Source organism: Melampsora larici-populina (assembly GCF_000204055.1).
Source record: "Melampsora larici-populina 98AG31 unplaced genomic scaffold MELLAscaffold_30, whole genome shotgun sequence".
NCBI classification, from domain to species: Eukaryota; Fungi; Basidiomycota; class Pucciniomycetes; order Pucciniales; family Melampsoraceae; genus Melampsora; species Melampsora laricis-populina.
The window spans coordinates 87,323-101,710 of NW_006768794.1; the positions used below are offsets into that span (position 1 = coordinate 87,323).

At 40.9% G+C, this 14,388-nt stretch overlaps 3 protein-coding genes across 3 annotated transcripts; 2 read left to right on the forward strand and 1 right to left on the reverse strand.

Moving 5' to 3' along the window:
• Positions 1 to 6,021: 6,021 nt before the first annotated feature.
• Positions 6,022 to 6,842, forward strand: MELLADRAFT_64926 (uncharacterized protein; the record flags this gene model as incomplete). Its single annotated transcript, XM_007412298.1, has 2 exons — positions 6,022 to 6,416; positions 6,551 to 6,842. 2 exons carry the CDS (start codon positions 6,022 to 6,024, stop codon positions 6,840 to 6,842), a joined length of 687 nt encoding a protein of 228 aa, XP_007412360.1.
• A 2,808-nt stretch (positions 6,843 to 9,650) lies between these two features.
• On the forward strand, positions 9,651 to 11,073 carry MELLADRAFT_37484 (uncharacterized protein; the record flags this gene model as incomplete). The annotated part of the gene is made up of 7 exons (XM_007412299.1): positions 9,651 to 9,760; positions 9,882 to 9,921; positions 10,019 to 10,089; positions 10,176 to 10,284; positions 10,390 to 10,516; positions 10,686 to 10,933; positions 11,023 to 11,073. Coding segments are annotated over 7 exons (756 nt in total), but the record flags the coding sequence as incomplete, so codon positions are not given.
• A 1,421-nt stretch (positions 11,074 to 12,494) lies between these two features.
• Positions 12,495 to 14,089, reverse strand: MELLADRAFT_37531 (uncharacterized protein; the record flags this gene model as incomplete). The annotated part of the gene is made up of 7 exons (XM_007412443.1): positions 12,495 to 12,797; positions 12,885 to 13,067; positions 13,142 to 13,186; positions 13,267 to 13,371; positions 13,459 to 13,579; positions 13,672 to 13,843; positions 13,951 to 14,089. Coding segments are annotated over 7 exons (1,068 nt in total), but the record flags the coding sequence as incomplete, so codon positions are not given.
• Between the last annotated feature and the right edge of the window lie 299 nt (positions 14,090 to 14,388).

Genomic DNA, 14,388 nt, shown 5'->3' on the forward strand with positions numbered 1-14,388 from the left:
GATACTTGTGGCTCACATGACCTAGTCGTTGATGTTGCAGACGACAAGAGTGAGATTGAGTGTTGTTGATATGCTGAGATGAGATGAGTGAACTCACAGGTTCTAGGGCGATGAGCATAAGATTCCCGGAAAATGCACTGTTGAAAAGAGCACATTGTCCCATCACTAAACTGAAACATTCAGGGTCTGATGAATTGATTAACGTGACCACCCCCTTCTTTAGCAAAGCACCTCCAGCAATTAGATTTCGGCTAAGTTCCAGAACGTATAGACAGTCGGCCAGAGTAAAGACTGTACCATCACCAGCTCTTAACTTAACAGACCCGGTGGAATGAACAGCTAGCGACGCATTACCTCCTGCCAAACGAAGTTGTTTGTTGGAGTCTTCAAGTGTTTTAACAGTAGCAGCATCAAATAAACTCATGTCGTTAAACATGTGGTGTGATGCACCGGTGTCGTTCAAGGCCCATAGACCATCCGTGGGGATAGTTGAGGAAGCCGACGCATCAAGATCGACTAGCTCAGATCCTTGAGCAGTAGGGTGATTGTCGTCAGACTGAAGGGAACTAACAACTCTACCTGATGGTTGAGGGTACACAAAATTTGGATCGAGCTGAGCGTGTATATATGCCGAAGATACATCCATCACTGAGATCACATCCGTAGATACTGAAGGTTGAGGATTGACAATAGGTGTATTCGAGATTGGTTTTAATTTGATGAAGAACGTCATAGCATGACTAGCTGAAGCTGCGGGTGGTCGTACTATCTTCACACCTCTAACTGAGTTAGCTGATTCTGCACTGTTTGATTGATGATGATTGCGTCTCTTGAAACGTTTCTTGTTCTCGTCTTGTTTCTGCATCCATTCGTCTCGTTTGGCGAAATTAGCCGGTTGCTTGAAGCACTGATCAGGTTTGTGTGGGTTTTGGAAAGTGTTACCTACACACCGATCAATAGTGCACCTGGTCAGGTGACTTGGACCAGCATGATAGTGAGAAGTATGATGAGTAGATTGTATTAAAGAAGGAGAAGTGTAAGATTGTTCCTCTTCAGACATCAATAATTCATGTTTGACCTTTTCTAAAGTAAGCGGCTTAATGACACGATATATAATTTGTATGGTTACTTCGTAACCTGGTTTAAGACTTTTTATCAACGTTCTAGCTTCTTGAGATGTATCCATGTCACCACCGTACTTCTTAAATTCGCGAAGTATGGATGAGAATTTGTCGATATGAACTTTCAAGGAATCAGACCGAAGTTGAGACATGGAGTGAAGAGCATTCTCGATATGCTTGAGCTTAGCCTCAGAGATGCTGGCGTGATAAGAGTTTAAATGTGTCCAAAGTAGGAAAGGATCGTAATTGATAGTCATGATCTTAGTGACTGGGTCTCTGACTGTTAACTCGTCTCGAGCTCTTTCGCCGTTGATGCCATCGCACTTGCTTGAAATCCAAGTAGTAAGGATGAATCTAATCTTCTTATGTTTCTCCTCGGTTAACGTAGTATCTTTAAAATCCTTTAGATCCAGATAAGATTCGTATCCAAGGGATTCAATAGCTTTGTGAATCAACAAATTCCAGTGGTTGAAATTTTCATCAGTAAGTTCGTTTTTTATGACAAACTTGCTAAGAGCATTGGTAGTACGTTGTATGAAGAGTTGTAGAGGTGACAAAGCCTCAACAGAAGAGTGATTGGTTGACATAGCAGCAGAAAGAGATTTAGAAGGCGAGAAAAGTGTTTTAGGGGATAACAAGAGAGGTTTTAAACCAGTCGATTTTCTAACGGTGTCTGTTGATTTGTACGATCCTTCTGATCCGGAAGAAACTGATTCGGTGTCTGTAGGAGTATCAGGGTCTTTGTCGTTGGGTTGCATACAAGTTGTAGAAGTAGTTGATCGTCGGAGATTTGAGTAGTGTTGAATAAATTCAAGACTCTTGCTACCATGAGAAAGAACGAACTCGAGTTCGAAAGCAAGCTTTAAAGCTTCAAGGCTTTTGTCGGTTTGAATAAAGAACACCTGGGGTATCAGGTGCAGTGTAAGTAAAACACGGCAACAAGCCACGAGCTAGAAAGCTACGAATAATCAACACACCTGGGGTATCAGGTGCAGTGTAAGTAAAACACGGCAACAAGCCACGAGCTAGAAAGCTACAAATAATCAACACACCTGTGCACAGTGCAACAGGACAGATTCAAAAGAGAATCGAGCGGAAACAGTTATAAGTAAGAGATAATAAAATTTCTTTCCGATGATTTGATTACTAACCTGGGGTATCAGGTGCAGTGTAAGTAAAACACGGCAACAAGCCACGAGCTAGAAAGCTACGAATAATCAACACACCTGACACACACAGAAATCAGTAAGTAGATAGAGAAAAACAGAAAATAGAGAAATCAGAACAAACCTGTGCACAGTGCAACAGGACAGATTCAAAAGAGAATCGAGCGGAAACAGTTATAAGTAAGAGATAATAACTAGTGGGCACAGTAAGCAGTTAGTTTGTTAATCTGAGCTAGATGATAGTGTACGAAGAAACACTTACAATTTCTTTCCGATGAGGAAAGAAATTGAGCGAAACAAGTCTTTAGATATATATATAATGAACACACACATAAGAGATCATAAACGTAATAGTCGCAGGTCACAAGCGACCTATTCCCAAAAAGAAAAGAAAAGCACACCGGACTCAGACCATGACCACCAATCATTACCAATCATCACTACATTCGTAAGTAAATTTCCACTGAATTCTCTTCAACTTGAAATCAAATGACCTCGAGCTGAAGTCCTTGACATCTAAACCTCCTGAATGAAAACAGACGTAACACATAACGTACATAATACATAATACCTAACAACGTGGTATAGTGAATACCACGACAAGTGATTATTTCTTTTAGTGAACTTGTGATCCTAATTCAATGAGGTGTTTGTCAGCCCTGAGCCCTGTGTACAGGACCATGGGCTAACAAACACACATGTAAATATAGTGAACTTGTACAAAAGCATAGTGATCACACCTCATGGCTCAGTATTAAAAGTCACTTAAATAAAAAGAGTTACTATGACCTAACTAGTAATATTAAACCTAACCCAAACCTGACTCAAAAGAGAAGCAAACCTAAGCACCAACCACAAGTTGATGCCAAGATCTGGAATATATATACTCCTCTTCTTCCCACTTAGGGTATACAAAGTTGTTCTGGCAATTTCCAGAAGGTTATTTCCAGAACGCCAGAACCCTTCTGGCAGCGTCCTGGCGTTCTGGAAAACACAACAACTCATCATGCCACCACCCCACCTCGAGCCCACCGAAGAAGATCAAGTTATCACAACATCGACTTTAGGAATTTACCCATCTGCACTTCAGGCCTTCCGGTCGACTTTCAAATTGAACTCCAGATCACCAAACTTCTGTATGCAACCCATTCCAGATATCAAGATCGGCTTTGAATCACGCTCGTTCTAAACTCTTAAATGCTCATTCGCCGTGAATCGATCGATACACCAAGACAAAGCTCTCACTGCAATTCAATTGATACACAGGGGTGCTTTTATGCTTATGATTTTCATCCATTTTCTCTAGGTTTTCAAGCACAACAGTCGATCTAAGCGGATTCATTTCATAATCGTATTGAGAATAGTCTCAATTTGTACTTTTTGTCAAGTTTCAACATTCTTCAAGTCTCACTTTGTACTCGTTGTTGAGTTTCAAAGGTTTCTCAAAAATAATCAAGATGTGTCATCAACTCGATTATTGTTGTCTTACCTATATCGTTGTGTCTCAAACTTTTCCAAATGAAAAAGAATGTTATCTTGATTTCTTTTGTTCTTTTGAAATCGATCGCCAGTCTGTGTTTGTTTCTAATGAGCGAACAAATTCAGAGCTTGTTTCCATGAAAGTCTGATAGAAAAATCTGACTATGCAAATGGATTTTTAGATATACACCCGGCAGGAGTCTCTTTGAGAGATGCATGTTTTGTTTTTTCATTCATCTCATCAAAAAGGAACAAGACCTCCTTCAAACCAAAATGTATTTCAAGTGTATATATCTTACAGAATCTTTTGAGTTCGATCTTAAGCCTAAATTGGTGGAGACATTAAAGTGATTATAGTCGGTTTTTAGAGCTATTGCGGGAGGAATGGCATGTAGAGCAGAATTGAGATGTGAGAACGGAAGTGCTGAGATGAGAGAGAGACAAGATTTGGTTTCTGAGGGGATGAGGGGAGTGCCAGCGGTAGTGTACTCAGGCTTCTGGAATTCTGGAGTGTGGGGCATTCAAAGTTGCAGAACACCAGAACGCCAGAACACACCAAAAACAAAACTTCTGGCGTTCTGGAAAAAGCCTTCTGGAAATTTCCAGAACAACTTTGTATACCCTAACTCTAGAAGAAGGAATAACCACATCATCACACAACTATTCATCACATCTTACTTAAAACCAGTGCCCATTCCCTTCAAATCTTTCTATCCAGATTTCATGTATCTCACTCTGAGTTTTCTCAAGACGGTGTCAAAAAATTTGGGGATTAAAATTTGGTGACTGTGTCTTTGAAACAAAACTTACCAAGGACCTAAATAATGCATTCTCCTTCCTGCAAGAGGATCAATAATTGATTAAGCTTGACCAAGACCCTCTTCCAATGCAACCATTTCCGCTCTCAAAGATGTTCTTGGGGCTTATACCTGGACTTTGGCCTGAGACCAGCAGGAATGTTAAGCAATTTTGCTAGCAATCCTTTTTTGAGGGCTCTCAACATTGTAAAAGCTTGCAATAAATTCATCAGGGCTTCTTATAAGCCTTTTGTGCTAATTTCAGCGCCACTTTACTTGAGTGAAGTGATAAATCTGAGCTGTTGAGTTCTTGTAAATCTGAGTCATTATTAGCATGCGGGCCTACATGCATGCTGAACCCTTTGACATCACTGGATATTGGAATGCAATTTCCTCACAATCTACGAGTGGTGATGCGGTAAATATCAGAGGAAGAGCAGCAGAACAGCTTAAAGAATCCATTACAAGTTTCTACAACATTTAGAGCCCTCAAAAAGGGGTTTCAAGCAAAGATGCTTGAAATTCCTGCTGGTCTCAGGCTAAGGTCAGGGTATGTATAAGGTCTAAGCCGCTCTTCAAGAGCGGACGTTGCCGCATCGGAGGAGGGGCTTATTTAAGCTTAATAATTGATCAATGGACTTCCTTCAAAAACCAAAGTTATTCATCCTGATGTTCTGAAGATTTTGTGCTCCTCAGGAATTGTGTATTGTACCAACTACAGAAGATGCAAGACTATAGAACAAGAAAGCCCTACAAGATATTGGGACTTGTGACAGGATCTGGAGCGAATTTCTGGAGGTTGGGCTGTAGTGTAATGAGCAGACCCCATTTCAAAGCCAATTGTGAAGCGAAAAACGATTCTTGTACCAGAGGCTGTTGTATGCATTGACCAAGCTTGGCTGAATCAAATCCTTAGTGGGACCCGGAGAAGCCAGCGCTATGGCTTCTTGCTAATCACGAAGCTTGACCTACATTCAGCTTTGAGTATAGCTTCGGTTTGTATGCATCGAGCTTGCTTGGTGTTCGGAAGACAAGTGACCGAATACGAGACCGAGTGTCCCATAGTCTCTAAGGGGATCATTTACCTGAAGTTGAGAGAAGTCCAGGTCAGAAACCGAGAATTCGACAATGAAGATCATTGGAAGATCATTGGAAGATCAATCGGCATTGACACCGGTGTACACTTGGTCAATGCCCGGTAGCTCAAGAAGCCTCTGTTCTAGGGATACCGGCGTACCCAGGTAGCTGATTGACGCCTGGCAGCTAAAAATAGATATGCCTTTTTCTTGAATTCAAAGGCACCTTACTCTTTTCGTCTATAAAAGAGGACTCAAGTGTTCATATATTTCCCTATACTCGTCCGTCAGTTGCATGTTCCCTGTCTAACACCTTAGAGCTAAACTTCAATAATTAACCAATTACCTGAGGATTTGCTGGCATTCCTTTAACTCGCACAATATGACTACTACACTTAGATATTTATCGCCACAGTCAAATCGCACTACTCTCTTCTTCAGACACAAAGTTTTTATCGTCTTTTTGGCTTTGATCTGTCTCTTGGAGACGTGTTCAGCAGGAACAAGTGATTCAGCCCTAACGGAAGATTGTGGTTTCACGCCTGCGACAGACGGGGTCAATGGAGAGATCGGCAATCTGATGGATGAAGTCAGCCGAATGACCGGTCATGTCATAGATCTCCAAAGACCAGGTAACACCGCCGATTATTACAAAATGGCTGCAATCAGAGGTATCTGCTCTGAGAACAAACAGAATGCTAGCCGAAAAATCTTATCGGATAAGGGAAAAGCCCAAAAGGATCTGGATGCCATCAATAAGCTCATTGACCAAATCATGTAAGTCTTTGTCAAATAACATGTCCATCTTTTGTCTCTGAATGGATGCTCTGGTGTGAATCTATAAGATGGCTCACCCTGAGAGACACTGAAGAAGCCAAACTGACGGAAATATTCTGATTGCCTCCTCACAGAAAGTTATTGCGGGATTTCATCAAACTGCCTACTGCAAAGCAAACACCTGAAAAATCTGAAGCTCTAGCTGCCAAAATCACAAAGATTCGCGGCAAGGCTAAACCTCGTAAGAGCCTTCTCTTCATCTACATCTTGTTGTCACCGAAACTAGTTTATTTAACTGATTTGGTGATAATCCTCTCTCCACTGTGGTCTTCTTTGAATAATAAAGACAATGTCAACATAGTCCAAGCCGCTAAGAAAGCCAAGAATAGTAGACTACGACACCGAAGGGGAGAGCCACTTATGTGAAAAGGATGTAAAGGGGTTGTCACCATCTGTCACGAATGGCTTGAGGATCAAGTCAGGGGACACCCTGAAGATATGTGGCCTACAAAAAGTTCTAAGCACTTCTCGAAGATTAGTAATGATCTCATATACAAATTACTCAACCGAATAATATACCAGTCTTTAAGTATCCAATTATGTACCATCTGCGGCTATCACCCTCTTGGTCTTGTTTTCTTTTTATGGATTTCTTTCATTAATTTTAGAGGCTCAATTTGTGTTGCCTATGAGGCTTGATATTTGTACTTCAATTTCATCATGATTTTCTATTTGGGGTTTCTTCTATATATCACTATTATCAGTATATAGTAATGCAGCACGGACTTCAAACCCATTCAACGAGGTACAAACATTAATGGAAGTACATCGTATCAGTGTGGATACAATGGTCTCCACCCAATGCACAAATCCGAGGTTGTCCTTGCAGATTGCTAAATATTAACAGTATCATCATTCATATTTCATAATGGTTTTCGCCTTTCAAGATCACCAATTCCCGACGAGTGTGGATATCAATGAGAAAAGTGCAAAAAACTACATCACAACACTTGATCCTTGCAATGTTCACGTCAGGTTTCAACAATTGGTCAGACTCATAAGCCCCTCTGGGAGGGCGCGGACGTGGCCGTGCGGCGCCGGGATCCACCTGTGTGTGTTACAGTCAACATAGGTGCCTGCACCTGCCTGCACTCTTAAAATTGAATGTGCAGGAGAAGTCTGTTTTGACTGCCCGACCCCGTTCTTGCTCATACAGTCTAACCCGCGCTAATGCATAATTTGGGGAGACTCACTTTCCTATGCAATTAGACGGGTTATGCTTTTTGACCTACACCCCCAAAATGCATAAAAATATGCATTTAGATTTTGGGGTGTATTGCATAGAATTATGCATTAGAGCATCCGCACTCGTGCGGTAAGTCGGGTGCGGTAAGGTTAAATTTACCGCAAACGCGGGGTCTTTTCCACACCGGTGAAAAATTAGCCCCGCGGTAGTTAATTTTCGGTCATTTTGCGTTAGCGAATCGGTAAATTTACCAATTGGCTAACGCATGCGGTATCACACATCACGACTTGTTCCCGGCAACTCGACTCCAAAAACAAAACTCAACCAGACCTCCAACACCAAAGTCAACAACCAATATCTCCTTTTCACCACTCACACACGATGAATTCCAAGCCTTACAGTTGCATGAATCAACTCGAGAACGTTCGACACCGATCGATGTCTTCAATTGAAATAAGTCAATCAACCATCTTGAACTCGACTCCAAACCATTCAGATGAAAATGAAAGATGTCTAGATTCATATAGCTATGTAGAGGTCAATATTTAAGAAAATCAACATTAAAAGACCAATCATTGGAGGACTTTTAGGATCAAGTGATACAAATTAAAAATTGAAGTTTGGATTTTTATTTCCTAGTTTTAAATCTTTAAATCTTTTACAAGATCATTATGTGTATTCAGACTCATTAAAAGCTTTCTCGATGTAGTAAAGCCTTTGTTTTTTAATTGGAATTCATGTATTAAGATCTGAACAAACTCATGTTAAATTTGTAATTTTAAATTAAGATCTATCGATCGAGTAGATGAACAGGATGATATCGGGTCTTCATGTGTAGATGGAGTATTAGTATCTTAGTGCAAAGAAGAGAACAGTGCCTCTATCACATGAAAACTGGCCATGAAAGCAGGTGATGTGTACTCAAAAAATTAAAACTTTACCTTACTGCACGACCGGTGCGGAGTACATGCACTATCTGTAAAGTTATAAAAGTTACAGCGCTGCTAATGCAAACGAGTGCGAAATTTGGTTGAGTTAAGTAACTTTTTACTTAATGTTGTGTTTGTTACCGCACGTGACCAAATTAACAACCGCAAACGAGTGTGGATGCTCTTAGTACGGTTATTGTATTACCCCACCCATATGGGACAAGAGAGGGTGAAGGTGGGAAAACTTCAGTAAGAAAGTGTTTAATTTTGAGGACATTTGTTGTCTATTTAGTACGATATGTACAGAAAGAAACAAAAACAATTGTTTTCAAGAACATGCTTTATCAAGTACAATGTGTTACAAAAAACAGTCAACAAACAATAACTTTTGAGGACTTGTGCTTATTTGGTACGACATGTACAAAAAGAAAGAAATTGAAGTATTTTTGAAGGCTATCGATAATCAAGTGTTAGATATAGTCACACGTTGGAAGAAATCAGTTATTGCCACTTGTTTCTTGTTACCAAAAAACAGCTCGGACTCAAGCATCTCGGCATACTTCTGCAAAGAGTTGTCCAATTTGAGACCAGAAGCTGTACCAGTGCCCTCTATGTGAGCTAATTCCTTGTTTTCAGTAGCAGACATGATGAAAAAAGATGCAAATTGATCTAAGGGAGCCGAAGATCGTGTGAGGTGGGTGATATCACTTTGCTGATCATTCCAAAGCACAACTGCTGTTGCTTTTTGTCAGTATCACCACCACATCACTGGGTTTGACCTATGCAATACCGCTTCCAAGATATAATTTTTTTTGCTTTGACCCTATGCATCATGCAATATGCAATTAAAATCTTGTTTTGGCCCGCACCAGCGTGGTGGAGACCAAAACCTATGCATTTTGGCTGGATATGCATATGCGCGGGTATACAACAGCGCGGGTTAGACTGTAGTTGTCCAGCAGGCTCCAGCCCAATGCCATTACATAATCACTTTCCTCAGCCACTGATCATATCAACACCAGCGCTGTCATCGAAATACAATAAAGCCCATCAACTGTCATGGAAGGTTCTGTCTTCTCGCTTCTCGCTTTTCCAACAGATCGACCCAAAGGAGCATTCGAACCTGTCCATCCTGACCGCCCAAAGCTCTTATTCATGGGACCTAGAAGGTACATCGATCTCTTCAAGATGGCTATTCTCTTCATTCTGGTGGTTGAACCAATTGTAAAGAAGGCTTATCGATAGTTTCTTCTCTCGATAACGATCTTTGTTTTTTTCGCTTAAGCTCAGTGGTGGCAAATCGTCTATACGCGAGGTCGTATTCCACAAGGTCTGTCCTATAAATTGCGTGCCAATCTTGAATGTGGACTTTTGGATGTTGATCGGATGTTGATGACGGCTTCTGTTTACCCATTCACTAAATCTAGCTTCAACCTGATCAGACCCTCCATCTTGAGACCACCCGAAGAATCACTCAAGACGACATAAAGTCTGTCACGTTTCTTTTACTCTTCATTTCTTCAGAGTTCCGGATTTGAACTCACAAATTGTCAAGCTTGCGATCTTTCACCTTTTCTTCTCAAGCTCATTTATAGATTTCGAAATTTGGGATCTTCCTGGTCCTCTGGAGTCTGATGAATTCGCAATGCCATTTGCACAAGTGGGTGCGGTGATCTTTGTAATCGATGCCCAAGTGTGTATCATGTCCCTTCGTCAATCCGCACTTCCACGCTCCATACACCCTAAGGAAGAATCATTCACTGACACACTGCTTTGCATCTTTGGATCAAACCTTCAGTCAAGCTATCTGACTATTATCCCACAACTTGCCATGACCTTGATCAAAGCATACGAAATCAATCCCTCCTTACACTTCGAGATCTTTATGCACAAAATCGATGCTGTCACTCAGGATTATCGTAACGGTAAATGTTTGTTCCTTCGCATAGCCCCGGACCACACGTCTCTCAACTATGGCTTTGACAACCTAGATTTGAACTTATATCCTCCTTTGTCCTGGTTGCCTGTACCATATTGGGTTCATATCGTACCTGTTTTGTGCCCACCATCATACACATCGAATAAACATCAAAGAAATTATCGAGCAATTTAAGGACCGTCTAACGGATGAACTTTCGGATCGAGAGCTTTCTATTTACGCTACCACTGCTATCGCCATTGAACTCGGTCAGCGGATTACCTACAAACTTACCACCGTCTTCGATTACTCGATATATGATGCTCTTAGCCGGGTAATTATGAAGATCATCCCTCAACAGGCGGCCCTTGAACAGCTCATGAATGTTCTTGCCCAACAAAGTGGAGTCGAAAATTGCATCCTAGTACGCCAGCTGGCATCTTAAAATCGCTGAGATGTCACAACTACATCTCTAACGTTGCTAATGACTGCATTTGCGCCCTTCATTTTAAGTTTGACACTTGGACAAAGCTTTACATTGCAACTGATTCCTCACCAACGGAAAAACCTTTGCTAGAAATGTGTTCAGATTTCATGGACATCTTCACCGACCTTTCAGAGCTATATGGTGTTCCTCATCAAGTCTCGCCTGTCACTAGACCTGTCGTTCCGGCTTCCAGTAATGGAGGGCGAAGGGCAGTCACCCAACCCTCTGGCTCAAGAAGTCCTCAAAAGCACCGTAGTACTAGTCGAGGTCACGGTCGAGATTCGAGCCCAAGAACCAGATCAAGAGCTTCGATCACGACTCCTGTCCTCGACCACACCCCGTTATCTCAATCTGGTGAGCTGAAGACTGAAGAACAAGAATCAAAATCCAGCACTAGAGGTAGAAAGATGATAACCAGTCATGTCAAGCTGGACACGAGTTTTGGTGGACATAGGGAAGTTGGAAATCAAGAGATAGTAGATCAACCAGGTCGAGTGGTATCATATTATGAAATCAATCAGTATCTCACTTTGGTTTGTATTGCTCATGAAGATGTCATGCGTACTCAGGGTAGCTTGATTGAATACAAGTGAGTGAATAAGAAAATCAGATCTGGGCTGCTTCCTGATTGATGTCTGACATTGGTATATTCCTTTTTTTCGCGTCACACAGCGTTTCAAGAGTTCGGGATAGTATAACCAAAATCTTTGCCATCACAAATGCTTCTGCCCTTAGAAGGGCGTCTCTTGCTGCCTCTAATTGAATCTCCTTTCCCTACTCTTAGTTCCACTTTGTGGTGTAATAGATCTTATTCCGTACGTTGTATTATAACCGATATATTCCTTACGCCAACATACATATTTGTTTGCAAAGGACCTCATCAGTTCTTCTGTACGTTGCCACTAGTTTGTTCAAGTGGCCGTTTCTTCAGAGATTATTGACGTTCTCACTACATGACATCAGTCTGAGTTTCTAAATTCTGAAGAGCGGATACAAGTCATTTTAGCTGACTGCGGCAGCCGTATGTGGCTTTGACGGGAGTCTTCGTCTTCCTCTGGAAAGGTTTAGACGCTTCACCCCATCCCTAGCTTGCAACTTTTTGGGAACACCTTCAAACTCTCATCCTGAGCCCAGGCAACCAGTTGCCCATGTCTACTACTCCTCACCAACATCAACTGTTGAGTATATTTGTCACCCAACTCCAAACTTCTGGGGCTATATTCAGAGATCCCCACAAAGTCAGTAAGTACATAGTAGGCAGATCGACAAATTCCGAAATATGGAGTATTCGCGATTTTGATCCATGATCAAACTTCTTTTGGATTACCGCCCATCGTCGTTTCAATCAATTCACAAACAAACCTGACTCCATTTCTAGCATCCCAGATTTTGCATATCTACATTTTCACTCGAGTAAGGAAAAAGCAAACGTTACACCTACTTTGACCAACTCCCAATTGTAATCATAAAAGCTCAAAACCCCATTTTCAAAACATCTTCAAAGAGCAAGAGCCTTCTTAACCATCTCCACCGCACCTTGTCTTGTTTTGTTTCCACCGATAAATCCAGCCGCATGTACAAACACACAATCTGGTATACCTGTCAGTTGACTTAAGGCTTCATCTCTTATTCCTCTCCAAGCTTCTGGTAAAGCTTTACGTGATTCGAATCCATCTGGTACTTTTGGAATTGCCTGAACTCTCCAACCTCCTGATTCATCAGCATATAATACATAGAGTGGTAACACCTTTTCACCCGTAGACGAAGCTTCTAAAGTAGCTTCAAGTGTATGAAGATGTCCCTGGGAAACATTCAAAGCACCGCAAGCCTTATCAGTCTTTGGTGTTCTGGTATGGAACTGAGGATATATTGTAGATTTATTACAAACCTTCCATGGACAAAATTGTTCAAAAACCAGCACACGACCTTGTGGATCTTGAACATCATTAGTAAACCGATCTTTAAGAGCCTCGACTACTAAATCTCGACCTGGTAACCAAGATTTAGCGTAATAATCCAGACGTTCAAAGAATTCGGAACCGGCCAATTTGGAGGCTACTTCAAACTTGGCCTATAATTATCTCAGACAATCAAAGGATTCAATAAGCAAAGTCAAAATACCTGATCTTTGCGGTAGATACTGACGTCTAATATATCCGAATTACTGGGTTCGTTCCAATCTGGATTCAACTAAAACCGAAGAAAATGGTATGGATCAACTAGCTAATTCGATGAATGTTTCTTGATTCCAATATTAGAAATTTACTAACCCGAGAGATCCGATCACTCAAGCTTGTACTACTCCTATATTTCTTTCGAACTTCAACTTCAGCAGGTTTACCATCCGGATTAACAGCTTCGTACTGATTGATTCCCTACAATTTGGATGGTTTTCATTAGATATACATTAGAATTCCAATCGATTAGATCTCTTCATATGTATGAAAGGTTTTAAAACTAACATTATCAATCCCATCAATAGCTTCTACAAAATCATCATACATTTTAGCCATCAAGATCGGTAATGATCCGTCATCTGATTTTAACTTTAAATAAGTAGCAATGATTTGTTTTCCAAAGTGTCTAAACACACACACACACACACACATCTATCAATCCTATGTAAGGTCAAGTGAAAACTTCAAAGTCAAATTCAAAAATTTTAGAAAACTTACTTGTAAATCAATCCAGCAGAAGACAGTTTAGTAAGATGAGAACTCGAATATGTTTCATTAAAACCACGTTGATGATGATCATATCGATGTGAATCAGGTTTATATTCTCCTCCCACATCTACCACAATATCACAAGTTTCTAAAACTTTTGGATCTCTTGTACGAACCAAACCTAAAAGAAGAAAGGAGTGATCCAATCCAAAAAAAAAACCAAACCGGATTTTTCAGTCAACCGTTTTTTCAACAATATCCGTTTGATTAAGATTTGGTGAAACTTACGTGATGATTTATATTCTTCTAAACTTCTTAAAAGGTTCACGGCTAATGCTTCATCAGCATGAAAAGTACCACTATGAGTTCCAATTAAGAGTCCTTCTACTCTTGCTTTCTTTGGTTCCGACATGATCAAACGTTTAAAAGTGGTTGAAGTTTTGGGGAGTTGAAAGATATGAGTTTTGAAAGTGAAATGTTTGAAGTACAAGTTGGCCAGAGTAAATTGACTTTCTGATATCTTTTTGAGGTGGATCGGTCGATGTCCGACTTGGCGATTGCGACGCGAGCTGGTTGTGATTTCTCAAACGCGAGACACAAGAACCCTCTACAAAGACATCAACATATTTTCACAAAGCCATAAACATATTCCCACTGTCCACAAGGCCAAGTCGTCATTTGCACTTTCAACTTTGTACACCCAGATCTCATGTTCAGCTTGTTGCT